At 41.8% G+C, this 27,418-nt stretch overlaps 1 protein-coding gene across 1 annotated transcript; it reads right to left on the reverse strand.

The window, feature by feature from the left end:
• Positions 1-2,285: 2,285 nt before the first annotated feature.
• large2 (LARGE xylosyl- and glucuronyltransferase 2) lies at positions 2,286-27,418 on the reverse strand. Its single transcript, XM_080497135.1, has 14 exons — positions 27,286-27,418; positions 22,002-22,291; positions 20,524-20,606; positions 18,416-18,539; positions 15,395-15,566; positions 14,616-14,720; positions 14,367-14,479; positions 12,918-13,043; positions 12,338-12,493; positions 11,605-11,768; positions 10,624-10,902; positions 8,631-8,777; positions 7,738-7,933; positions 2,286-5,986 (listed from the first exon to the last, which is right to left on the reverse strand). Exons 1-14 carry the CDS (start codon positions 27,383-27,385, stop codon positions 5,789-5,791), a joined length of 2,253 nt encoding a protein of 750 aa, XP_080353261.1. The 5' UTR covers positions 27,386-27,418; the 3' UTR covers positions 2,286-5,788.

Below are 27,418 nucleotides of genomic sequence, written 5' to 3' on the forward strand. Positions count from 1 at the left end.
AATTCAACAATAGCGACTATACATCCAGACACATAGAAATGCACACATACTGTATCTCGTTCAACATGTTTGAAAAGGGTTAGGAAGACGTGAACCTTACTTATTCATTCCCTTTATCCAATATTCAATAATCTAGTTTTATAATCCTTTAGCCTCCTGAGTCTAATGTATATACAAATAGAAGTTTATATATGTGTATATATGTGTGTGTGTATATATATATAATGTATTTATCTCAACATATGCCTCAAAATGCTTGAATGAGGGGCTACAGACTCTTTAAGAACAAATTAGTATTCCTCCAATGCTTATTAGCCTTCGAGTTCAAACAAAAGAAATGATTAAATATCAGAGACCAAATTATACTTTCAAAGATTCGATCATTCTCAAGGGTTTTTATCAAGTCATTAGTATGAATATTCAATAATAAAGGTTTGTTGGAATGATGAGGAAGTGTTGAATAAAATACAGTGAATAAAAGAGTTGAAAGTGAAGCGGGAGACGTGCTGGGAGGTCTCTTTCTCTCTCTCTCTCTCCTCTGAGTCCCTGTACAGTATGTGTGCTGACACACTGTACATACGGGGCTGCTTGGTTGGCCTACATGCAGAGAGGCTGACTAATAATTGATAAGTTGTCGCTAAGAACCCTGGAGGCGAGAAGTGGATGTGCTCCCGCTGAGAACTGACGGCTCAGAGGGGGGGGGGGCTCGGGCTACATCCATCTAACATTGTGTTAATATTGGGAGTTGGGGGGCGGCTGCAGGGCCGCAACGAGACGCCGAGGAGCAGCGTTGAGTCACCGAACAGGCACTCGAAAAGATTTAGTCGCTGGTTGTGTTGGATGCTTTGAAAGACAGAAGAAACCATTCATGTGTTGACTGCACTTTGATTTTCTCATCACTATCTTTATATAACCAAAAAATAGTCGCTAGTCATGTTTTTAAACTTCATATCTCCATCACGGGGCTCCAGATCATGATGGTGATGATCTACAAGTGGAGATGTTGATGCAGGATTGGCAGGTCTGGAAATGGGTGTCGTGGCAGGTGAAAGTCCGATCGGGGGTTTGATTCATCAGCGACACAATTCCTCCCCTCCGCTGTCATTTTTAATCGGGTGGCTTTACGGTTTACGTTGTCAATAACGTCCTGTTGATGGCGTGCTGTCACGATCCAAGCGTATAGACCGCCAGCGATGGTCAATGTGACCAAGGGAAGTCAATGAGACGGTCGTTTTAGAGGTTCTGTGGAGCCCCTCTGTCACAGTGACCATAGGAAAGGTCACCATATGCAACAGTGGTAAAGAAAAACTCATTTTTCAACGGGGAGAAACCTTGTCAGGCGCAGGCTCAGAGGTGGCGGCGCTGCGGTTGGGGTTGGAGGATAAAAATAGAAAAAAAAAAAAAAAGACAGACGAAGAGCAATAAGCCACAGATTGTCATGAATCCACTGGCTGCATGGAGGCGCAGGTCGCTGCAGTAGGTGACCCGTGACCATCTTGGTTCTTCTTCAGGCCCCCCCCCAGCCAGCCCCCCACCTCCCCAGACATACATTGTCTGTCCACTTGAAGCAGCATTTGCCTTCGCAGGTCAATTCTGGTCTTCTTTGTCACTCAGAGCATCTGAGGAGACATGAGTTCACTCCAGGTCAGAAACCTGCTGAACTGATTTCAGTTCTGGTTCCAGTTTTGAGCTTACATAAACACATAGAAGAAATAAGTTTTGCATTATGTTTTTTTTATTTTTCTTCTAATAGTTGTTTTATGTAGTGGTTTGTGTTCAAATTACAACAGATAGCCTGTCCACAGTCTTGGAATATTCTGTGCTGGCTTGTTTACAGTCTTCATGTGTCGACACTTCTTGGACTTAATTGTATTTTTTGTTTTTTTTTACACTTTGCCTCTACCGATTGTGTTTTCTGTGGTTTGCTTGAAGATTAGTTGACTATCAAACATACTGCAGGGATGATTATCCAGTTTCTACATTATAGTTTCACATTTAAAACGGGATGAGAATTACCAGGGCTCCTATTTATCCAAGGCTCTCAGTTTGTATTGGGAATTTTTCACCTGGCCAATTATTCACACGGAGGATTCACAACACTTAAGAACCGACCTTGGTCAACAGTTAGCATTTTGCAATATCCCGAAGCATTCTCTGGCCTGCAGGGGTAAGAATGTGAAAAACGTTCTCAAGGTCTCCATCACATCATCGCAACGTAATATTTTCGCAGAAAATGGCGGTTTTCCCCACCTCCTCTCAGTCAACAGGACACAGAGTGATTAAAAAAAGGGCAAATTTATTTAAAGCACTTACATAGAAAAATATGATTGATTTGAGTCAACAATAATAAATAGAGCGCCTGACTATCCCCAGGCCCTGTTGGTACAACAGTACAATCAATATCCAGTTTCACGATACAGCAAAGGCACTAGCATTTACCACAATCAACAACAAGTCAATGGAGGCGGTGCTGGATGGCAGCGGGGGAGGGAGCGGGGCTCGCCGCGGCGCCGTTCACACTCCGTCCTCGCCCGACCGCCGTCGCCGACACCATCGCCCACGATCCGACGCTCAGTACCCGACTCCCCTGTCTGCTCTCTGGAAATTATTTCACTTCTGCTCTGCTTTTTTTTTTTCTTTTTTTTTAAACCACAAACGCAGGTAGACATCCACAAAATGAGCTTTTTCACACAAAAACATAAGAGTAAAAAAAAACAAAACAAAAAAAAAACCCACAGAAATGACTGGAAACTAAACTCTGGAATCGCTGCGAGCTTGAGTGTTTTCTTGATTTTTTTTTCGCGACAGGGAAAGATCCCTAAACTCTATTTTAGCCTGCAAGGAGCTTTAATATTGACCGAAACCTTCAGTTTGTCAGATTTATATGCAACAGCTCAAAAATAATTAGGACTCGTCCTTCAGTCGTAACCAACAGGTAAATCGAGTGCTGCGGGAAAATCAGGTTGCATATTTGTATTTCTAACTGACTCCTCTTGATGTCAGGGAATTCTATTGTACTGCTTTTGGATTCAATAACCATCAAATTACGCCCTCTACAACATGAGGACGGCAGTAAAATCCCTCTCTGTGACTTCTCGGACAACGTTGAATCGTCAAAGTTTCCAATATCCTTGGATTCTTACTTTGTGAAAGAAGTCAAACGGCATTAAATCTGCAGCTCATCACTGTGATGTTAATTCACTCTCCACTTCGGTTGTAAAGAAAATGTGTGAGTAAACTTGTGTTCTTGTGATTAAAACAAATGGTTAATAATAGCGGTTTATTTAAACAATTACATGTCTTAAAAAAAGAAAAAAGGTAAATGTTCGTGTTTGGCCACGGAGATGCAACTTTTCAAAGTATTCTAAACTTTTACGTTTTTTTCACCATCGATAGCGATGTGAAAGTCTTTCAGATCTTTGAATAGAAAAGATTTAGCTCGTGGAGATTTTTTATTTTTTTTTTTGTTGAAGAAAAGGGAGAAAAAGAACCCAGGAACTGAGAGTAAAGTCAGTGAGAGAAAAAGGCCCAAGAAGAAGCACTCTGTAGGAGCTGCTGATCCGCTAACCCCGCGATGGTTGGAAGTGTTGGATGGACACAGAGTGAGCGACACAGATATTACATTCAGACGGCGGAAGTCCAGCTGAAATGAAATGCTGCCCATGTGGGGGTGTCGGGCTCATGTTTCTCAGAGGTATCTGAAGTTCCTCCCATTAAATCCAAAATACTGTGGCCTCCGCATTGAAAGCACTCTGGCTGTAAAGAGTCTCCACCCGTATTTAGGATCTTTTTTTATTTTTAACTTGTTGAACTGCAAATAAATGTATGTTTGTGGAAATGTCAAAACAACTTGGACTGCAAGGAGTTTGAGGACTTGAACGTAAAGACTGTACTTTTATTTTTTTTAAGACATTAATCAAACTCATAACGATATAATGCTAAGTCTGAGCGAACCAGCTTTAATGTTCATGTTTTTGTAATTAAAACCACATAAATGTGAAAATTTCCTGATGAAATGAGTCCTCAGTGATGCTTTATTTTATTTTTTATATTATCGTGGGTCACCCTCCTGTCCTTGGTGGTTTAATCTCTGATTGTTCTCGAGTTAGTTGTTCAGACATTACTGTTGATGACATTTTTTTTTTACATTTTCATTAACTGCTTTCTTTATCTTCCTAATCTGAGTCTTTTGGAAAATGTGCCTTTTGTGCAACAACATTAAAATATTTACACATGAATTCATTCTTTCAAACCACTCTGTGCATGTTTTAATGTATAATTTCAGTAAAGACATGAGTAATTAGATCTGCGTGTCTACATTTGTGACCTGCATGCAAATCGGATCAGATATTATAAACAAATAATTGAGAGAAATGGAAAAAGACCAAAGATTTTATGGCGTTTGTAGGCCGAGTACTACGTTTGATCAGTAATGAGCTTAAGTGAGGTTTAATCTGAGATTTCTATTAAAAAAAAAAAACCTGTCGCAGTTATTGTAGCTGTGTGAATTAGTCATTTCAGCTGGACTTTCCCCAACAAAGAAAAAAAAAAAAGGATTGTAGGTAGAGGTTTACAGTAGATGGCACAATTATCCAATGAATCTGACATAATATAAATGGCACAAAAATGAAAAAAAAAATAAAGCTCCTGCCGTCTGTGTTGTCTCTCCACACAAACCCCCCAGTTTAACGTCAACTCGCTGTCTGGCGTCAGTGTTGGTCGCGTGAGTTGGTCCCGAATTGGCGACGACCCGTCTGATCAGAAAAGGTTTTTTTTCGTGGGGATGAACGATGAGGAAGAGTCGTACCCATGTCTTAACGTGAGAGGAAGATGTTGTGCAGCCGTTCACATGCAGGACAGAAGCGAGCGCGACGCCGACGACGAGCTGGAAGCGTGTTTCCGAGACATGATGCAGCTGGATCACACTCACACACACGCACGCACACACACACACACACACACACACAAAGCACATCCCTGAAGCCCACAGAAAATCTGAAATAATTCAACATTTATCTTCTTAAAGAGGTCCAAAAATATAGAAAGGAAAAAAAAAATAAACTGATTCTTATGTAAAGCCATAATCAAAATGTCGCCAATGCAAATGCTCACTATCATTGGTTCAGAATTACACCGGAGGGGGGGAGAAGAAAATAAAAATATCATTAAATATTTTCGTAAATATCTGGAAAGTAATAAGGCTTTAATCTTTCTCCAGTTCGACCGGCCCTCCCGAATGTGATTCAAATGTTAGATGTGTTCCCCAAACCTCCCAGGTGGGGAGGGGGGGGGGGGGGTCCCGCTGTCTCCAGAAATCCAAACAGACCGGCTTGTTTTTTTTTTTAATGTCTTCTGGAAAACAAAAAACAAAAAAACTAAAACAAAAATAGCCCTGATTGTCAGAGCAAAGTGTCAGAATATGGTTGTTGTTTCCTGGCCTTAAAGCTGGTCTCGTCTGTATCCTCACACTCGGCCCGTTTCAGAAATCCCTCGTCATCCTGTTCGGGTTGTTCGTGTTTCTGCGTCTCCGTCACCTCAAGGTGCAGTCGACTGGAGAATTAATGCACAGGAGCCCCAAGGGGGGGTGGGATGCTCGAAAGGGCCGTAAAGCTTTCAAATTCCCGCTCGGTGGCGACGTTCCTCCTCCTGCCGTCCTTTCTCAGTGTTAGTCCAAAGCTCTCGAGGGTTTTTTTTTTTGGGGGTGGGTGGGGGGGGAGGGGGGGGCCGACAATGTGCCCACCTCCCTGCAGTCCTGCTTTCATTCCTTTTTAGGGTTTGAAGATCTCTTTTAGATGTTCCTCTGGGCAGTGAGGTACTTGAGGGCCGCCGAGCCGTATTTCCGGGACAGGTCCTGGTGAAACTCCTCCTTCAGCGTGTTGAGACAGTTCCGGTAGCTGGAGCTGGAGCGGAACTTGGAGATGTCGAAGCTGGGAGCGTGCGGCATGTGGATCATGAAGGCGTTCGGGAGGACCATCAGGTCGTACTCCTGCAGGGGAGGACAAACACTGTGAGCAAAAATACTGAACCGTTTGTGATGAATTACAGTTTCACTACATGCAGAAAATACAAAAAAGTAACTCACTCACTGACGATTTATTCTGACGATCAGCCGACTAATTCACCCATTAAGTCGAGCACAAGTTACATCGGTTACTTTTAAATAGTACACGTTCACAGCGCAGAGCTATATTTTGAATTATATAAGGTGATACGATTTCAGTAAACAGGAGTTTCCTGAAATAGTTAAAGTCCCAATGCCGGCCCGAGCACTCGTATAAAGCTCAAAGTATGAGATGTTACACAACCCAAATGGCGTTGATGTGGCGTGAAGAAGAGTTCATGTTATTCACCGCCGGCAGGACGGGTACAGAAACGCGAGTCGCCTTAAAAACACCGGGAAAACACACTCCGCGGTTTCATCTCCAAAACTGGACGAAAAAAAAACTACACTTCTTCTCCCAATTGACTGGCCGTCATTCACTCCACAGTTTTCACCCTGCCCCCTACCGGCCAATATAATTAAATACATGAACGCGAGAACAGAAAATAAACATCTCACGTTGAATGCAATATTAACTACAAATAAACAAATACATTATATACAAACATTTCCTTTCCTCTTTGTTGAGGTGAAACGTTTTAAACGGGGGAAATTAACGGTAGTGATTTAAACTATTTTAATAATATCGATCAGTTGCCTCCAAATATAGTGGGGCTAAAGTAAAGAGAGAATCAGAAATTCACTCTGTGGCGAGTTCTCATTTTCCACATGGGCTTGCTTAGACCTGGAATAACACTTTTTTTGAACACCTACGTCCAATGAAACACACTGATCTGCACATAAATGTGCAAATATCATGATCACAAGTTCATTTTGCTTCAGGTCTCCTTGGGATACAGGCAATATCAACTTCCAGGTCTTTATTTCTGAAACTGTTAAAAAAAACAACAAATTTTTTTTTTATGGACTATAATGCTTTTATCTCAGCTATTGCCTCTAAGGGTCTATGTTAAATCAACCTTACGAAACTATTTATGTGGTTTTCCCAACTGGCCTTTAGTACAGCAGGCAAAGTGGTTTAAATGGGACTTTTTTGCTAATATGTGTGAAATATTTATGATAATCTGTACAGCACAAATCCATTCTTCTATTTTCAAAGCCCACCTAGGCAATTTTCATGTTTAAATTGGAGCGATATCAGATAATAACAATGTTTTATGTAAATTAAAGTGGGACGGCATCACAATTCTGTGCCAGAGAACAAAGAAACGTATCAGACTACTGCTGCCTACTGGAAGAGATGTGACAGCACGGCCGCCATGTTGGATGAGGACCAGGATGATCGGTACTGTATTGAGCTTCAGAAATGATTTGATTGAATGTTTTGATTTTCAAACAAGTCATGTGCTAAATGTTTGGCTTCTACGTTCTTAAGATTCGGAAATATGGAGAACTTTGAAAAAGAGCGAGGATTATTAATGACATTAATGATCAGGGGGAAAAAAACAATACATAGTTCCCAGCAACAACAACAACAACAAAAAACGGAAAAGTGCTTGAATATTTCTGGTAGATCTAAAACAGTGAAATAAAAGTCTCATATGAATATGAATTCTGTACGTCAGAAGTGTCTCGATATATAAACAAATGAGTTCTTTTAAATGTTGATCAAGACACACACTGAGGTGTGTGTTTGATTCAAGGCTGTAGATGCTATATTGTAAAATGGAGAGTACCTGTGCGTCGAGCTCCATGACATGAGACACCTTGTTCCAGCCAAAGCCCACGAAGCGCTGGTCGTACTCCGGACAGTCTCGTCTCACCACCACGTACGGCTCGAAGTCCGGCTCCCAGTCCACCTTGTAGGGCGTGGTGGCCGTACGCCATTTGGCATAGTCGGTAGGAGCGTGACCCTTCGGCCACACGTGATACCTGCAGAGAGGTGGAACAAAAAAAAACAAAAAAACAAAAACATGTTTTCTCTTTCAAATCTTTACCAACTAACACAAGATGTTAAATGTAGTAGTAGGAGTAGTTTATTCGGTCAACCGAATACCTGATGAAACAAAAACAGAAAAGGAAAACAAACAAACCAAAAAATTACAAGATGTTGTCACGTTGACAAATAAGTTGACAGAAATTGGTGACCGAAGGGTTAAGACGGAGGTTATTATTATTATTATTATTATTTTGCCTTACTCTCTACTGTCTAGACAATACAAGTAAAGCTTCTGCAATTAAAGCAACAAAACAGAAACAATTAATTCTCAAAACTGACTCGCTTTTTTACGCCACTCCCAAAAAACCCCCAAAAAACTAATTTCATTTCAGGGAACACAGTGGACCTTAATTTTGTGATTCCTGAACTCTATATTTATCAAAAATAGTGAGTTGTTCCATAATCTATCAACCATAAAACAACACCTTTTACAGAAACGTCAACTTTTTTTTTATTCGTACTTTCGTTATTTATGACAAAAAGGCCCTGTGCACCCGAGGCGATATCGACTCTATGTTCGAGCATCTTTTGGATAAAGGATGGTGGAAGATAATAATTATGCGCCTCATGCATTAAAGCTCGTGTATTAAAGTCGACACACTTGAGTATTAGTCGGTTGTCTTTGGGTACCTGAAGGTGTAGAGAGTCCCCATGTCCAGCATGGAGAGCAGCTCGGCTTTGGATTTGGGGAAAGACAAACGATAACGGAGAGTCTCGAACGCAGGGACCACCAGAGCCTTCTTGGTGTGAGCCATGTCCAGCTGCACCACAGACTTTCTGCAAGCAGTCAGAAAAACGGATTATTCCCATCGTCAAAAGAGAAGCGAATTCTCTTTTCTCTTTCAGCTGGAGGAACAAAAACCGGGTTATTGAACATCACAATGCAGCAATAAAAAGTTAATTAAGCTCTAAAACTCTTCAGCACCAGAAAATGAAAGGGAGAAAAAAAAAAAGTTAGATCGATAATTACAGTAGTTGATGTTTGTGTTAGTGTCGTGCCGTTTGGTTAATTAGCTCAGAAGTAACTTTTAAATTCAAGTTGTAATCATGAACTTCATCAGATTTAATATCAGACATCTCATGATTTGTGATAATGAGAGGAGCATCGTGTGACATTCAGGTTCATCCCCAAGACTGCGGAGAACTGTCGAGGTGTAAATATTGAACATAATTATGTATAAAAATGAGAATATCTTACAAATACAAATTGAATCCTGTTTAACTGAAGTGGTTCAATTAAACTAATGTGTGAGGCGCCGTCACAAAGTTCAGGCCTTTTACTTCAATAGAAAGAAAACGTTAGAAATTCACATTAAAAACGCTGCATTCAACACTTCAAATGACTTAACCTGAATATATTTCAGTGCACATTTGTCTTTGAAAGCTCAGTGTTTTAAATTAATTTTTTTATGATTGTGCTTTTCCTCAGCAGGATTATTTTCGAGTGCAGTAAAAGTATATGAAGGATGAATCTGGATGAGTCGTCCTCAGATAACTAATTTCTATACACTGAGAAACTAACCCTGTGTCGGTTATTGTTGTTCTGCGTCAATTTTACTGAGCCTTTCTCACTCTGGACTCTTTATTCAATTCTTCTCATTTTCAGGTTCCACCATGAAGTAAATACAGTTTTTTAATAGTGGTTTTATCCCCCCCCCACAGTGAATCAAAAATTTAATAATAGTGATAATTGTTTGCTTTGCTATCCACCAATAATGCATTAATGTAATAATATATAACAAATTTGACCATTTAAATGTAATAAAGCTATTAAAAACTTGATAATAATAAATATTGCGTGCATCATGTTCACTAACTGGAATTTGATTTACATTTTCTCAGTGACACCCTGATCCAAAGGGCCTCATGAGGCCCAGGTCTGTTTGCATAATAATATTCTCACAAGCCATTATTGACATCATTAAATCTAAGCTACAGAGATTAGCAGTGTCAACAGTTATTAGTTGAAAAGTTATTAGTTTATATTCATTATTTCAATTGTATCTGCTCAACTCTGCTCAAACATCAACTTCTCAGCTTTGAAAATTTTCAATTATTTAAGCGTCTGTCTCATATAGAAATCCATGCATGGGATGGCCCCACCGCCCCTGGGGATTTCATCAAAATTTAAAAAAAAATAGTCTTACCATAACCAGGTCACCCACCAGGGGTGGTTGTGAAATTAGGACAATCATGCACTTTATAATATAGTAAAAACAAAAAAGGCCTTTAATTAATGTCAGACTGCTGAGTAAGCACTTTAATATTTGCACTTTATGGTAGGTTTTTAGGAAGAATTATTCTATCATCTTTGTTGTTGTTTTACCATGTTGTTTTAATATATTTTTGATTGTTTTTATGTTTCTAACCTCGTATGGTTTTATGCAGGACAATGGATGTAAATTAGCCTCGTGCTAAATCTGGCGTATTTACAGTGACCTCATGAAGAGATGGATTGTTCATTATTGTGCAAATAAACAAAAAATGAAATGGAAGTTCCGCTGCGTTGCTGTCAGAAGTACAGAAAAGTGAATCAACACCACCCGATGCTCTGCGTAGAATCAACACGACAGGCCAAAAACTCCAGAAGGTCAGTTGGACAGCCATATAAGGCCGGTCTTACCGGAGGTAATCGTAGAGACCATACATGGGCAGGAAGTCCACGTCGGTCAGGAACACATAGGGCGTGTTGGCATTCTTCAGCGCGACGTTCCTGACCAGGTTGACGGGGTAGAACTGGCCCTCCTTGTAGACGATGTGGTAGCCCACGTTCTTGCGGTTCTTGAGGACCTCGGAGGCCTGGGCGTAGCGCAGGAACTGCTGGGCCTCGGCGTCGGACATGTACAGCGCCAGGCTGATGGGCCCTTCCCAGTGCTTGCAGATGGCCTCCAGCATCTGCAGTCTGTTTGAAACACACAGTCATGCAGGGGTTTACACACAGGCAGGATGCGTTGCGAATGTAACGTCGTTATGTGACGTAATGCATCTGAATTGGGTGTTTAAATGGACGTGCGACATCCTTGACATCCGTGCAGCATGTTTTTGGCTGCTCCAAATTTTTTTCCCATGAATATCAACGATCGAAGTTTGCAACCGAGCGCGTCGATTCGTTGCGATGCGTGGAGATGCATGATAACAGGGTGACAGCATTCGTAATGTATTCTTGGTGGTTAGGGTCCGTGACAGGGGGTGGTATGAGGACACCAGCTTCCCTCGGTTTGGCGCTCTCCTCCTCTTCTCTGCACAACTCTTTGGCACAGAAAGATAACTCTCTTTTTCTCTCCTGCACGGTGCACCCCTTCATAGATTGCGCCCTGGGCAGCTGCCCACGTCGCCCGTAGCAAAATCAGCCGCTGTGTCTACCAAATACGGCCGATTTGCAAACATTCGTGGTGGATTATTGGGAGAAAGTGACGATGCGAAATAGTGGGCAAGAGCGTAGAACAATATTGATGACTCATGATGATTCGCCACCATTGATTCGCAACGCATGATAACCGGTCGCAACTGTTGCGACCGGTTATTCAGAATAGTACCATTTATGTGCAGGATAACATGTAAAAAAGATGCACATATAGAACATGTATGGAAACCCAGATGGTACCTGTCCATGGAGAGCTGGGCCACCAGGGTGACGTCCGTGTCGTCCTCGGTTGGCGTGTACTCGTACTGCAGGAAGTACAGGTGCACTCGGTGCACCGTCAGTCGCTCCCGTCGGAAGTCGTAACACTGATCGTCCTCGTCCAGCTCCTCCAGAGCCGTCTGGAGCTGCAGAGACAAATACGTTTTCAACCATCCTTCATTTGAGTCCATTTATGGTCTTTTACTTCAAACTCTGTAAAATACAAATTGTAGTGACTGGCGAGAGAATCTACAAATACCAACATTGGTGGTTACAACAGACGGGAGGCTTTTCATTTCAGTTTTGTTGTTGGTGTGTGTGTGTGTGAATAAGTTAAAGTGACTCATTATGCAAGCGACTGCACGTGAAGCTCATTCAAGATTTGTTGAATTAGTATCATTTTGTGGGAATGGGCCGATGTTTGAATGGTAAAGAGTACTGGGAAGCTTCAGAAAGCTCAAAGATCGAAATCCAATGCCATTAGTCCTTTTTTCTGCACAACACATGAGAGCTGACCTTGTGCCTATTTTGTGTCGTTATCTGAATATTCATACACTTTCTCGGCTTGTAACTTTCCAAGTTCCAAGCTGGACGCTCCATTTAACTCTTAGCTGGAATCAGTGAACTGCGGTGACGCAACCAGCACGTCGGCCCCTTCACATTTTCTTTGTTTGTAAAGGGATCGGCCGACGGTGTCTGAGCCGTGGCCTCTGACCTGCACGCTCTCCGGATTGGCCTGACTCGGGCAGCCGAACAGTTCCCGTCTCAACAGGTTGCCGTCGTACTCCAGGAAGGTCAGGTAGAGGTTTCTGAAGAACTCCACGTGTTTGTTCTTCACGCGGAGCTTCTTTGGCGAGTTCCAGTGGATCACCTGAAAGCGAGACGGAATTAAATCAAAGCCTTAATCTTCAATCTAAACATGACAGGGATTCGTTTTTTGTTTGCAAACCAATTTACTCCTTCAAAATGTAAGAGCTGTGGTTCAGAGGAGGCGGCTCTTTTTAATTAGTCTGAAATGTGATGATTTGTTCCTTTTCTTTGTTCGAGATGGAGTATTGATGAACATTTCAGGGGTCAAGTGATTTGACAGCATCACCTTTTGGGTGTTATTTCAGCTGTTCTAACATTTTCTGCACAATAAGAGGACAACTGTTGGATTAATTGAGGGTAACGATGCAGGAAGCATGTCTGGGGTCATGCTGTCAGCTCAGCCCGATCAGATAATTGGCCGCGGGGTGTGTGTGTGTGTGTGTGTGTGTGTGTGTGTGTGTGTGTGTGTGTGTGTGTGTGCATACCTTGAGGTCAGACACCTCGGTGTAGCACTGCTCGGAGCGAGTGTGATCGGAGAGCTGGACATTCCAGAAGCAGGGCAGCTGGTGGACCAGGACCGGATTCTGCTTTATGAAGGCATTGAATATGTCCTGATGCAAGAAAAAAAACAAAACACACACACACACAATTGATTTGAACACCCTGCAGTGATCACGATGGCAAGCGTCCGCGTGTGCAGAGAGAAACAGGACTGAAGTCATGAAAGCATGACTCGAGAGAAAGATTCAGGAAGTAAACTCCGACATGATTCTGTGTCTGCGGAGAACTGATAACTATCTTCCCAGTGGCCCAAGAGGTTAAACTGATAAGTATTCAGAAGTGCAGACTCACACAAGTAAACAAACCAGTGTGTATGAATAAATAAGCAGGTGATTAGGTCAGAAGCAAAGCACTGTATCTTATTTCTGCATTTATTGTGAGTCCGACTAAGGAAACTTTAAAATAATGATATATATTGCCACTACTTGTAAATATAGGATTAAAAGTTAACTCACAAATATTTTCAAAAATCCAGTGCAGGGAAATATCCATTTCCCCAAGGTTTTAATGTCTATGTGCTAATTGTTGACGTGTCAAGGTGTCTCGAGCCCAGAGTTTGCCACTGACACGAGTGAAAACATTCAATGGAGACCATCTGAACTGTTTTCGTTCTCTGTGGCGTTGATTCAAACAAGCAGCTGAAAACATTCCTCGGCGTTGCACATTTGCTGCATCTGTTGGCTGAACATCAAGATGTGAATTTCCTCTTCCACTGAGCCCTTTAGAACTGACGTCTGGTGACTATGGAGATGAGGAGACCTTATGAGTCCAATGAACTGACAACCATGTTAAAAAAAAAAAAAAAAAAAAAAATTATGTTTCAGATGATTTTAGGTTTGTGTGTTATCCTGCTGGAAGTCGTTTTTAGTCAGAAAGGGTTAGACATTGTCAGCAGCAATGCTCAGGAAGGTTGTGGTGTTTAAATCAGCTGATATCAATTTGTATAATTTGTACCAACAAAATATCCTCCACATCGTAAGACTGCCAGCAGCAGCCTGAACCAGTTGAAACAAAGCGGGGTCGATCCATTTTCATTGTGTTTGCATCAAATTCTGATATGATTTAGGTTCCTGTTGCCTTTGTAACACGTTGAACCAGATCATCTGGTATACAGCCTGTCTCGCACCAACAACCACCTATTTTTCCCCTCATTATCATGTTCAGTTTGATGTTTATCAGCTTCGTTTTGACCACACCGATGTGTAAATAGTCCATTTGTGAGTGTAAATCAAAGCTGCGTCGTGACCCCTCGACCGGAAAAAATAGATGAACTGGAATCAAAATGTCCGATTTGCTCACCCTCTCGCTGTGAGCTGGAGACGGCTCCATATTTGACCATTTTAGCCCGTTTGAATACATTTTCGACGGCTCACCTGATCAGCGAGGGACGTGCTGAGCATGCTCATTAGCTCCCTCTCTGCCGTGAGCCGCCACATCTGCTCCCAGCCGATCCGCCGCAGTCGCTCCAGGTACAGAAGAATGACGCCTGCAACAGAGAGATAGAGATAATCCATCAGGAGACCTTATTTCTTTTTCTCCCATGAGTCTGCGGGCCGTGGAGCGCAGGGTCGACTTTTTGGATGAAATCACCAGGAAGCGACATGAAAAAGGCAGATGATCACCTGTATTGAAGCCTCTTCCCAGTGCAGGCCAGGGTTTGTGGTTTTTCCATAAGTTTCCCAAGTACCAATCACTCTGATTCTCCACAAGACCAATCACTTGTTTATCTGTGAATGAAGCCATTGTAGATAAGCGGTTATAGTTTAACATCCGGTGATGTGTTTCCTTCAGTGTAATCCGTAATCCAAATCTTAACCTAAACCCAATTTAGCTTTCAACTACATGTAGAACCTTATGTGGCCTGAAATCCGGGATGCAACAAGGTGGGTCGGACCTCATACGTGTATCTTCGATGGTCCTTCTCCTAAATGTGAAGCTTTTTCCCTAAAACCTTTACTAAGAAGAAGTAAAGTTTGGGAAAACTTCAGAACTGCTTTAGTTTTAAAGGATCTTTGGTATTAAAGTATTTCATCCATCAGGTAAATCAGAGGTTTTCAGCAGTTATATTGATGCTTTTTAATTTTTCAAATGTAAATCTAAATAATACATTTATATTGGCTTCCACCTGCTGCGAGAAAAAACATGAAGTCAGTACCTTCTCTCGGTTCTTATTGACTTGATCATGAAATATAAAGAGTTTGAGTCATTAAATAAGTGAGAGGTTATTTGATGTTTCTATATTCATTTGAATGCCTTAAAAAAAACTTCACTATAAAAAAAAGCAGCATTGCTTTACTTTGCGCATTGAAACAATAACCTCCCATAATCTCTCAAACACATCTCACACCAAGTAACTTACACATAATTGTAATAAAATGAAACCAAAACATTTTCCACAAACCTGTGAACTTCCTAAAAATGCCCCAGAGCTCAGCGATGTCAGTGGCGAAGGTGATGTCCGTGTCCAGGACGATGACCTTTGACAGGTCTGAGGGCAAAGCTTTGGTTAGCGTCAGCTTCATCAAGCCGTAAATACCTGAGTAGTGCTTGTTGGGTATCCACGACACTTCGGACTGCAACAGAAACAAAAAAACAAAGACGACAAACAAAACACAAATCTTAATATTCACTCGAAAATCCTCCAGACTGGCTCTGAACAGCCTCTTCAAACAGGTAAAAGCGTCCGTGCTGAGCTGTTCATTATGTGGGAGCAGAATCCCATACGTGGGTTTGCACAAAGACACATTCAGCATATTTGGCAAAAGCTCAATGCCCCCCCCCCCCCCCCCTCCGAATCTGCAAATAGTGTCTTTTAATTAATTCTCTTGATTCAGAGTAATTGGATCTGCATAAGTGCATCATCTGCAAATATAATCGGCTTAAAGTCTCGGCTGTTTTCCTCCACTTTAATGCAAGTTAACGGAAAGGGAGGATAGATAGAGAGAGAGAGAGAGAGGCTGCAGGTCGAAGCATTCGAAAGCACAAAAGACTCATTGTTCGGCAATAGGCTGCGCAGGAGGAGGAGAATGCCACGATGCAGGTTGGAAACACAAACGCTAATTCATGCCGGGGCTGTACATCCCCGACCCCGGGAGCTCATTCATCGACCTGATGGAGGAGTAACTTGAACTGAGTAACTGAATTGTCTCCTCACTCTCTAAAAAGGGAGGGGTTTCCCCTGACGCGCACGCCTGGTTTTTTTTTTAGCTGCCGAGAGCGCCGCCCGGAAACTGCTTGTTTGAGGTGCTTGAGGTGAATGTGCAGCTTTACGATCGCCGACACAAAGCGCTAAACACTCGGGTGAAACGCTGCACCAGCAGTGTGAAGGGCGGCTGTGGTTTTCGAAAGAGCGGAGCGTCTTCCAGCCGTGAGTGTGCCGATTGTCCTTGGGCAAGACAATGAACTCTTAATGGTGCGCCCGAGCCGTGCGTTGCACCAATCGCCATCGGCGTGAGTGTTTGATTGATGGCGTATGCAAATGAGCAGATGAGACTGATCATTAGCGTTGCGATTGCTGAAGGGGTCAAATTTGCTTCATAAGTGAAGTCCAATTACCATTTAAAGTCAATTTTTTCAGTGCTTTCTCCCTCGAACAGAGGTGAAAAACTTCACTACCTCAATTAGCCATAACAATAAGACCACCTGTCTGAGAAGATTGCGTAAGCGCTAAGGTCACGTTCACACTGCAGGTCTTGATTCTCAATTCAGTTTTTATTTGCCGGTATTAGATTTTTTTGGAGTGATCATGTGAATGGGATCGGACCGGATGTTTTTGGACCCCAGAGCGCAGTACACGACATGAAGTCAGGCCGCGCATGCAATTCACGGCAGACAGCACCAGGGTTGCCAGATGTGACTCACGGTTTCCAGCCCAAACAACGTAAAAACCGACGCACATCATTAAAACTAGCCCAAATCTCAGCCGAAATAGGGATCATGTTGAAACCACAAAACTATTACACGTGTGTTAAAGAACATGCCATAAACACACAAAACGCACAAAATAAACATTAAAAGGTAAGAGAATTTGCTTCCTTATTTGAGGAATACCCACCATATCTGGCAACACGGGTCAAAGCGCGTATATACATTTTCAAGTGGTTGTTAAATACTAACTTACAACATGACGATGGAACGAAGAAGGAGAATGAAGAAAAAAAAGAGCACAGCTTTTAACAGCTTTTAACATTTTGGCGGCGCCGCTTCATCCAGAGCTTATCGGTGACGTCAGTCACACGCTGATGACGAAGCAGTCGCATGTAGAAAAATATCTGAATCGGTACCACATAGAAAAGAGGCCTGGGTCTCGTGTGAAAAAAAAAATCCGAATTGGAGCTTTCACACGACCGTAAAACAGGTCACATACGTGTCACTTGTGAGGGGAAAAAAAAAAAAATTGGAATTGGATCGCTTTTCCCTGCAGTGTGAAGGAGGTGAAAGAGACTCCAGACCTCTGAAGGCGAGTCGTGGTGTCAGGCAACAAGATGCTAGCAGCAGATATGAAAGTCTTTTAAGCTGGATCAGACTGGTTTGTCCAGCACGTCGCTCAGCTTCTCGATTGGGTTTGAGATCTTTCAGCAGAGCTATGATTTTTTTTTCAGATTGGTGCCAGGGTGTCCCCCATGCGAGCAACGCTCATTGTTAATGATCGCAGCGCTACACAGTTCATTTGATCCTTGTCAAATCCGCTCAAATACTCACACATGCTCGTTCTTCCCGCTTACTTGCAAATCATACAACCGTAATGTGTCGAGACATTTCCATCCAGTTCATTTATTTATTAGGAGCTGCAGTGTTGTCAGCAAATTCTCCCTCCATTACGGACGTTAAAAACCTAAAGCCTTCGGTTCAATTTAACTTTCCAGTGATAGACTGCGCGGTCTCCCCACTCCAGCTCGGTTTGTAAATTACACTGAACGCTAAACTTGAAGTTTGACCTTCCCATTTCATCATCAGAGAGCGATAACGACGCTCTGATCTCTGTTAATGTGACAAATGATCTGACGAGCGCGTGAAGGTACGAGCTGTGACCTCCTGCTTCACACTCTGAGTTTCACTGTTTGATGCTCTATGACTCTACCGCTGAGCTGTTATATATACACACACACACACACACACACACACACACACACACACACACACACACACACACACACACACACACACACACACACACACACACACACACACACACACACACACACACACACACACACACACACACACACACTATATTGACTGTAACCTCCCAACCCACTGCTGCTACCTGGCATAGCTTTTACTTTGATGTAGTAAACACGGGCTTTGACTTTGCCTCACCTTGTTGCAGGAGGGAGCAGAGCTGTAAGAGATGTGAGGGAGGTTTTTTTTTTTTATTTTTTTTTTGGACAAGGACTGACGACTGCGCCTCCTTTCCTCTTACCTTGAGTTCATCTGCGTCGTAGAAGCTGACTTGCACAGACGGCACCATCCAGGACTGAAACAGCGAACTCAGGATACGATTGGCTACCGTGTCGGTGATGAAATGAAAGTGGAGAGGGTTTCTCCTGGAATTCGAGGGTGGGGGGGGGAAGAAAAGGTTAGGAGGTTTTCCTTTTGACGGGAAAGAGAGAGAGAGAGAGAGAGAGAGAGCGAGAAAAGAAGCAGTAATGCTTTGCTGACACTGCTCTGGCTCAGACAATAAAAGCTCATCTGGATGGCGGCTTAGTGTTTTTCACTGCTGAAAGCATTTGTGTCCTCATTTACCGTCATAACCAGCACTAGATAACTGCGCCCACGCAACTCAAATGATAAGAAACCATCCAACACTTTCAGTGTTTGACTTTTTGTACAAAAGCTTAAACATTTCAAATGCTATGTCTTAAAAGTTTTTTTTTGTTATTTTCTTCGTTATTTCAGCCCGTCTTGTTGCTTGATTTGTCCTTTTGTTTTTAGGACAGGTCTTTAATGCACTGATGTTTTCTACTCCACTCCCCTGCACAAAGCTGCATTTAAACTCATCATGGTAGAAAGCGCCTCGTCTGCTTCTTTAAAAATATTGTTTCACGCAAATACCGGGAATCCTGAGGTATTTTGATAAAACATGACAGAACATATGACATATGAAAACTAAAATGTTCTAATTTCTAAGGTGTTTCAGCATGTATTGTACCTTTAATTAACAACCTTCTTTCTCGAAATTACCGGGTGGAAGTGAATTTGAAAAAAAGTATTTTGAAGGTTAGCCAGTTTTAAATGGAATTCCATGTAAAAAAAAAAAAAAAAAACTTGCGATGCATAACGGACAATAACAGCCCAAAACATAATAATTTTGAACATTTTAAATAAATATATTACAATCAATAACAATAATTTGCAAATCATTTGTGGAGTTTATGCCTCAAAAATAGGTATCGTGGATTGAGTCAAAGGGGATACACACTAAGCACCATTATCTTTTTAAAAAACTTTTTTTTTAACCATTATTGGTAAATTTCTACACTATTGGCATCATTACATTTAAAATGGCCAAAACAATAGAGCTGTGTGCACATTGATAACACAGGCCCAACAGAGAGTTTTTATTTAGAGTGATTCATGTTACTTAATACAAGTTGCTTTTCAATTGCAAGGTAAGGAGCAACTTATTTACACTACTTGCAAACACCACAAATAATATGGATCTGAAGCCATAACAAGATGGTAACTTCCAATGAAGTACCATTGCTTTCTTAGGTGTTATAAACTGAAAAGAAGGTGAATATGAGATTTATGAATACATTTATGATTATAAAACGACACACAATAATGCAAGTAGTGGAACAAGTTATTTGTTAAGTAATGTATTCATTTTTACATACACTAATGTGTAAAACTTTTTTTGTAATGCTTTGTTCGAGATTAGAGATCTTTATATAAACACATTTTAAAAGCCATAAAGTTTCTATGTAGTTGTTTTTTTCGGTAAGCTGATAAAAACAAGAGCTGAGAGGAAGCAATGTTTAAAATCGCATAAAGACGAGGCAAAAAAAAAAAAGCTTAACTCTTCAATTCAATTTCAAATCAGCAGCTGATCCAAAAGGCTGAGGAGGGGGAAAAAAAAGAACTACATTGATATTTGAATCTTTACAACTGTCTATAAAAAGGAACAAAAACAATAAAGAAGTGAGAGCCGGGCTGTTTGAGGTCAAAATATCAGAGAGAAGCGGCGAAACACTGAAATCGTCTCACCATTTAAACCCACTGAGCGGTAAAAAATAACCAAACGCAACATACCCCGACTTTAAAAACACAGAGTCAGTGTCACTCTGTGTGAAGTCAAAACTCAAAGGAAACCCCGTCAGGAAAGTTCAGAGTCTCGACATATTAAAAACAGTCTTTCATGTAAGAAATTTAACTATATGAATGCTTCTTTTTCTAAAAAGGCCTGTACATATCTGGGTCATGGCCGCGTCGGCTCGCGCCTCAAAGGAAGCAGAGAAGCGAAAGGACAGAATATGGGAAATCGAGGCGGAACGGCGAGAAGGAGGAGGAGGAGGAGGATGAACTCACCTGTGAAAGAGGACCGACTTGACCAGCGTGACCACGTCTCTGCTGGCGTTGTGTCCGGCACAAACGCACGCTACATGGATCAGCTGAGGAGAGAGAGAAAGAAAGGAAGAAAGAAACCGCTCAGAAAAAAACAACAAAAAACTCGACACCGTCAGAACTTTTTTACAACTTTGATCACAAGTTCACGGCGTCGTCCTCCGTGTGTGTGTGTGTGTGTGTGTGTGTGTTTCTTCCAAACATGCTGTAATGAACACACGAGCAGCCTTCACACCTCGCCGGCAAAATTATGCAGCGTCTCGTCAAGAGAGAGGGGGGGGGGGGGGAAAAAACTAAACTGGGGCTTCACTTTCTGAGCGTGAGAAATGCCACAAGGAGCGAGTGAATCCGGGACATTCATTCAGCCGCGTCCTCAGATGTGAAATTTTGTGTTTAGCTTCTCAAATATGCATGATTTCATGTCACTTTGCCTTTCAGCCTGCAGAAGGTCTTTGAAAAGTCGGAGCTCAAAGACTTCAAAGACTTGAGCGTTCCCTCACCTGACTGAGCGGTTTACTTACAGATTAATATTTCCAGCCAAATATTATGAGAGCAGGCTTCTGTTTGTTGCAGTTTGTCATCATAACAAAATTTGGAAAGAAGGACTTTTTCCCTCATATTTGTATTTTTTTTCTTATATTCACATACGATTTTAGATACTCGTTTGTCTGTTTTTGATGTATAAACAATGTTTCCTTCACATATCCAGTGCGTCTATATGGTACATTTCTTATGACGCTTGATGTGCAGTTAAATTGCCCCTCGGGGACTAATAGCATAAATTTGACAATTTTAGTAGACAATACGTTGAATACGCCTTAATAATCATTCTCCCTGTGCGTTAGTCCAGTGCTGTTCGGTTTATTAACTCTAAAGCAAGGGTATCAGACACATTTTAGTTCAGGGGCTACGTACTGTACAGCCCAATTTGAACAAAAGTACCATAAAGACTTTCAAATGTAAAATTGAAAGATTGACTCAGGTGCAAAATACAATAAAATGTATTTACAATAAAATGTATTTAATGTATCGTGGTGTGTCCACTACTCTTTAAAAAAAAATATTTTTTTAAGTCAATGTCTTCTTTGCAATGTTTAGAATTTGTTTGGTGGCTGGATTGGAGTCTCTTGCAGGCTGATTTTGGCACACAGGCCTTATGTTTAACACCTCTGCGCTATACAATTCTTACTTTTGTAGCAATTTTGTACATTTTTTAAAATATTTGAGTGAATTAACATGGTGAGAGTTGAAGATAATAACATAATTGTGAATATTTTCTGATTCCTTAAATCTTCTAATATAATAAAACTAATATTTTCATTTAAAATTGTCAGGATCAAACCCGCTTTATTTTAATTTTCAGAAAAAGTCATTGGTTATAAGAGAAATAAAGTGACGATCGTATCGATCATTTTGAAAACGATTTAACATTTTGTGCTGACCTCACACTTTTGGACGGTGGGCGAGCGAGGACACTCCGTGTGGTTGTTCTTCTCCTCCGCCGTGTTGTCGCCGTCCTCCGGCCCCGTGTCCGCCGACGCGCCCCACTGCTGGTTGCCGTAGTTACCCTCTGCCGGCTGGGCGGCGGTCCCCTGCGATTGGCTGAGCTGAAGCCGGATCTGCCGGTTCTCCTCCTCCACTTCTCGAACCCGCGACTCCAGCACGGCTCGCTCCAACACCTGAGCGGCCGGCGTGTCGGCGAGACACGGCGCCAGCAGGAGGGACCGGCCATCTTGGATAGAGAGAGAGAGCGAGAGAGAGAGAGAGAGAGAGCAAGAGAGAGAGAGAGAGGCGAGATTGTTTGTTGCGTCCATACCAATATCTGTGGAATCACTCTCCAGTGCAAAGTAAGTGTGAAACCGACAAAGACAAAAACAGATATATATATAAATTTTTCTGAAAAGTCTTACGTTCCCATGGCAACGTTTTCAAAACAAAGTCGGTTTACATAGAGAGGGTGGATGAGCTGAAAACAATGTAGTTGGCAAGCCGCTGTTTTTATAATGAAACTACACGTGTGCAGAGAACAATACGCTATAAAAAATAAAAACATGGTGAATACATGAACATTCGTATAAACGGATGATGCAGTTGGATTGTTAATTCTGGTGACTGTCAAAATAAAACTAGTCCCGGGAGAATCTGGACTGGGGGTCATGACACTGTATGCCGCCATATTTGTTATTATCCATCCTTCAGTGCACGTGCACAGTCGACGCACAGAAGTAGGATTAAAACAAGTTGACTTTTCCTCTGTTTACACATAGACAAAATGGGTGCGTTTTCAAAAGGTTCCACCTTTGGCGTTTTCAAAAAGTTGCGATTTTAGTGGCTCCAAGCACTGTTGTTGTGTAAACAGGATCTTGAATGTTTCAGGTGATGATATCTGTCTTAAAATGTGTCCACTTAAATGTATTTTTATCTTTGTAAATAAGCGGAAGAAAAAAAAAACTTTCAGAATAAAACCAAGGAGGCAGGCTAAGAAGAGGCCAAAGTTGAAAGGAGAGGAAAAATAGGAAGTGGAAAGAACCGAAAGAATGCTAAGAACACAAAGAAGTAGCGAGAGGAAAGAGGGAAAGAAGTATATTATAAATATAGTATATAAATAAAGAACAAATGACAATTAAACAAACATAACATTAAACAAACTTCAGAAACAAATCGCGACTAATTGAACATTTTCTTCCGAAATGCGAGCAATTGAAGTAAAAAGTAAAAGAAGCTAAATATAAAAACTGTTCTCCTCTAGACAATAAAACCCGATCAGCTCAGGATTCTTTTTCAGTCGCAGAAACTTGTGTAACTGTGAGCCTCAAATCATCACTTCACAAAGCGCCAGGTGACTTCACAGACCATTTTTCTCATTTGTGCTCCAAACAAGGCGAGAATACGTAGCGAGGCGCGTCCTCATGAGTCACGGGCTCGAAAATTGGACTCATCACACGTCTTCTGTCCTCTTTCTGCACCTCCATGCAATCCTTCACTTCAGCTTTCTTTTCCTGAATGTGTGAACGCTCCCGAAGTGCTTCAGAGCTCTCTCTGTGTTTGAATCACTGAGTTGAAAACGTGTCTTTCCGTTAATTATAGTAGTAATAGTAGTTAAATATATTTGTTTCTCGAAATAATTACAGTCCAGAAAAGTCGCCTCTCTATCGAGGCTGAAATCGGGGTTTAAAATGACACTTAAATGCTTTTATTTTGATATTTTACAGTTTTTTTTTAACAGCAGAGCAAAAAAAAAAAAGCTCAGGTGTTGAAGCTTCATGCATCACACACACTCTAATGAAGCCCGTGTCTCCACAGCGTGATGCATCTTATCCCTCCGAGCCGCATAGATTCAGTGTCGCCCAAACAAAAAAAATCCATCATTCTCCTTTCTGCTTCATACCACACAAATCGCTGCCCCACGCAACAAACAAATTATCCTACCGTTGATAAATAATCCCTAAAAAAAAAAAAAAAAGCTATTTTTCTCCTTTTATTTTTGTCAGTCATGCCTTTCCCTTCTGTTTCCACCTTCTTTGCCTCCATGCTGTCCCTCAATACAAACATTCCACACTCTATATTTCACCTCTTGTCCCTTTGTCTTGTCTTTTCTCTTCGCCTCCTCCTCCTAATTCTCTTTCTCTCGAGTCCCCTTGAGCAGCAGCTGAGGCAAGGCATGATGGGAATGTTCACACCCACCGTCAGAAGGAGGGAAATAGTGGAGATGGAATTCAAATTCCCCAATTCTTCCCATACATACATTTTTTTTTTTTTTTAACTTTGCCGTATAAATTTACAATAAGTCCCGGCGTGTAAAGCATTCTGATTCACTGCCGTTCTTGTGAATCGCACTTTGGCAACTCTGGATTTAATTACAGGCGCGTCCAAGAGGACAGATAGGGCGACCAAAACCTGACCTGAAAACAAGGCGGACAAGCCGATTATTTCTGAAGCAATGTGCTCCAAAACCTCACTCCATCACTGTTAAACACTCTGCTAAAGTGGACTCACTGCGCCGAGACAACTCATCAGTCATCCCCGTTCCGAGTGCGGCACCGGCGAAGAAGAAGAAGAAGACGGAGCCCATTTCTGCCGCTCCGCCAGGCCTCGGAGTATCACAGCCAACCCTCGACGGGAACATCAAATATTAAATGCATCATCAGGAACTGTGCATGGCTGCACGTGCGAGAGATATCAGGAGGAAACATATGCTGCCCGGGAGTCATACCGTGCTCGGCTGTAACAAATCGCCACGATAATGGAACTTTAAATTCAAAACATTAAAAAGGGGAAATTCACCCAGAAAGAAACCTGGGAGCTCCTGCCTCACTGAGGCCCGCGTCCAGTCTGAAAGCAGAGCCACGACACCTTAAAGCCGCGAAGGCACAAAACCAGTCCCACTAATCTAATTTAACCGCCGTCGTCTGCCGCAGCTTTCTGCAGGAGCCACAGTGGCAATGTGAGGCTACAAGGTCACACCTTCGAACAGCTGTTGAATAAATGATCTCATACTCGGACACATTGGGTGATATTGATGTTTTTATGTTTAGTGTAGAAATATTACAGTCTGGTGATTGTCAAAAAACTCTGGAACCCAATTCTAGCAAATACTCCAAAGTGGCAGGTTTGACTGCAAAAGAGGTTCAGTACAGATGAAAAAAAACTCATGAATCTAAGAAAAAAAAAAATTTTTTGGTCTGGTTATATTAGTAACTTGTGCAGTTCAATATTCCATCCATTAATCCATCACCTGTTCCTATTGTATCCAAGTCAGGGTTGCAGGAACTGAAATTAACTGAAGGGGGGTGAAAAAAAAGAAAAAGCATTGGCCAGGCAGCCACAGTCACACAATCACTCTGACAGACAATTCTGAGTCGGCGATAACTCCAACAGGCACAGGACCAACATGCAATCTCCACACAGACAGGCCACGGCTATAAACTTGAACATGAGAGGCGAGAGCACGAAGCGCTAAATCAGCCCTAATGTGTCATTACAATGCAAAATATTGCAGCAGGATAATGTGTTCCATTCTTTTTTTTTCCTTCACTGCTGTGAGCATGGAGACGCCATTCACGCTTGGTAACATATTCATTTCCCAGCGCCTGCCAGCGTTCATCCAGGACACGGATGAGAAATACCACACATGCGTGTAATTCCACCGCTGCTCAGAAACACTGCAATCATTGAAAAACTTTATGTGAATCCAGTAAGTATCTATAACTCTTCGACGACGCCTCAACCAATTTTTTGAAGATGCTGGAGCAGCGACCACGGTGCAAAGGGATTTTAAACGCCTCAGGTTACCAGTCCATCACAAAGCAAATGCAGAATCCGCTATGAGGGAAATATAAATAAGTGAATTCTGAAGGTACAATTGTACACTGGGTTTCTCATCCGCAAAGCTAAAAAAGTTGGTTTCAGCTCAACTTTCCAGATTTAGGTTTTCTTATTGTGCCGATGTGTTTGGATATCTCACAGGGTTTTGGTTAGATTAAAAAAAACCCAAACAAACAAAAAACTCAACTCATTACATATAAAATGAGTTTGCACCTCAGGAAATACTGTAGCACCGAATTCAATATAAGCTGTATATGTGGCTGTCTGCCTCCAATATGTGTGTGTGTGTGTGTTATTAAAGTTTTCCAGGAAACGGGCTGGCGGTATCTTGAGTTGTGCCGACCCCAGCTGTTGCGATCCAAACAAAAAGCGCTGCCTCAGCCTGGCAGGGAAATATCTAACTACACAGAAAGTAGTGTTTAAAAATTCGATTGAATTGTCAGATGGAAGGAAAATTGTTGGAGTTGCAAGAAGAAGAAGAAGAAGAAGAAAAAAAGTCGGATAATTGATGTTTTCTCTTCTTGCTGGTTGAATTCTTGAGTCTTTTCGACCAAAACCACAGTCAAAATCTTCCATTAGGAATCAGCTCCTGACATCAAACCCAGAAAAACTGCAGCAGAGAAGCTCTGTCAGTGATGTGAACTCTTCATGTGTTCTTATGTTTAGAACACTTGAACTGTTGATGTGTTAAGTATTTAACGTGTTGATAAATGCAACTCGCAAAGCTTCAGAGGTGATTGAAACAATAATTATGAGTTAAAATAATGTAATAAGCACAAAGAGGTACTGGAGTGTTAAACAAATATATCAATGACAGGAAAAAGGACATAAGTCAAGAAAAGTCGAGCTAAAAAGTATCGCATTCCCTGGACTGTTAATGCACGTATTGAAATATATCGGTGCACTACCATTGGGGGTCGCTAGATGTCACTGTATGACAACAGAATTATGACACAGCACCACAGAAAAACCTCCAATATTAGCATGTTAGACTGCTGCCAAAAAGGAAACATCAACACGGGAGAAAGAGAATTCAGACCAGGGATATTAAATATTCAAAAAATGTATTTGAATTACGATATAGACGACGATTGACAACATGAGTTCCGAGTATCTGAGAAACTTGTGAGGGACCCTGAAGAGACAGTGCAGTTACTTTTGGGTATAGAATTTGAGTATTATTTTTCACCAGTGCAAGTTTTTTTTTTTTTCCCCTCTGCATGATGCTTTTTTTGGGGGGGGGGGGGGCAAAGTCGACTCATTGTCTGGAAAATACAGTATGCTTTTATTTTGAAGATCATCATCATATTCGAATGCTTATTGCTTTAAAAACCAATAAGGTGGTTTACAATCTCCCAGGAAACTCAATCGCAAGCAGTGTGGAGAGTTGAACATACTCACTCTCCAAGTTTCCGGCGAGCAGGTAGAGCCAGGTGAGCAGGACGACGGCTGTGAGAGACGCCACCAGCAGCTTCAGGCGCCCGCGGCACAGTAGGTTCATGGTGGGGCTGCAGCGATGGCGGCGCTGGGGAGA

This window comes from Blennius ocellaris, assembly GCF_963422515.1.
Source record: "Blennius ocellaris genome assembly, chromosome: 1".
Lineage (NCBI taxonomy): Eukaryota > Metazoa > Chordata > Actinopteri > Blenniiformes > Blenniidae > Blennius > Blennius ocellaris.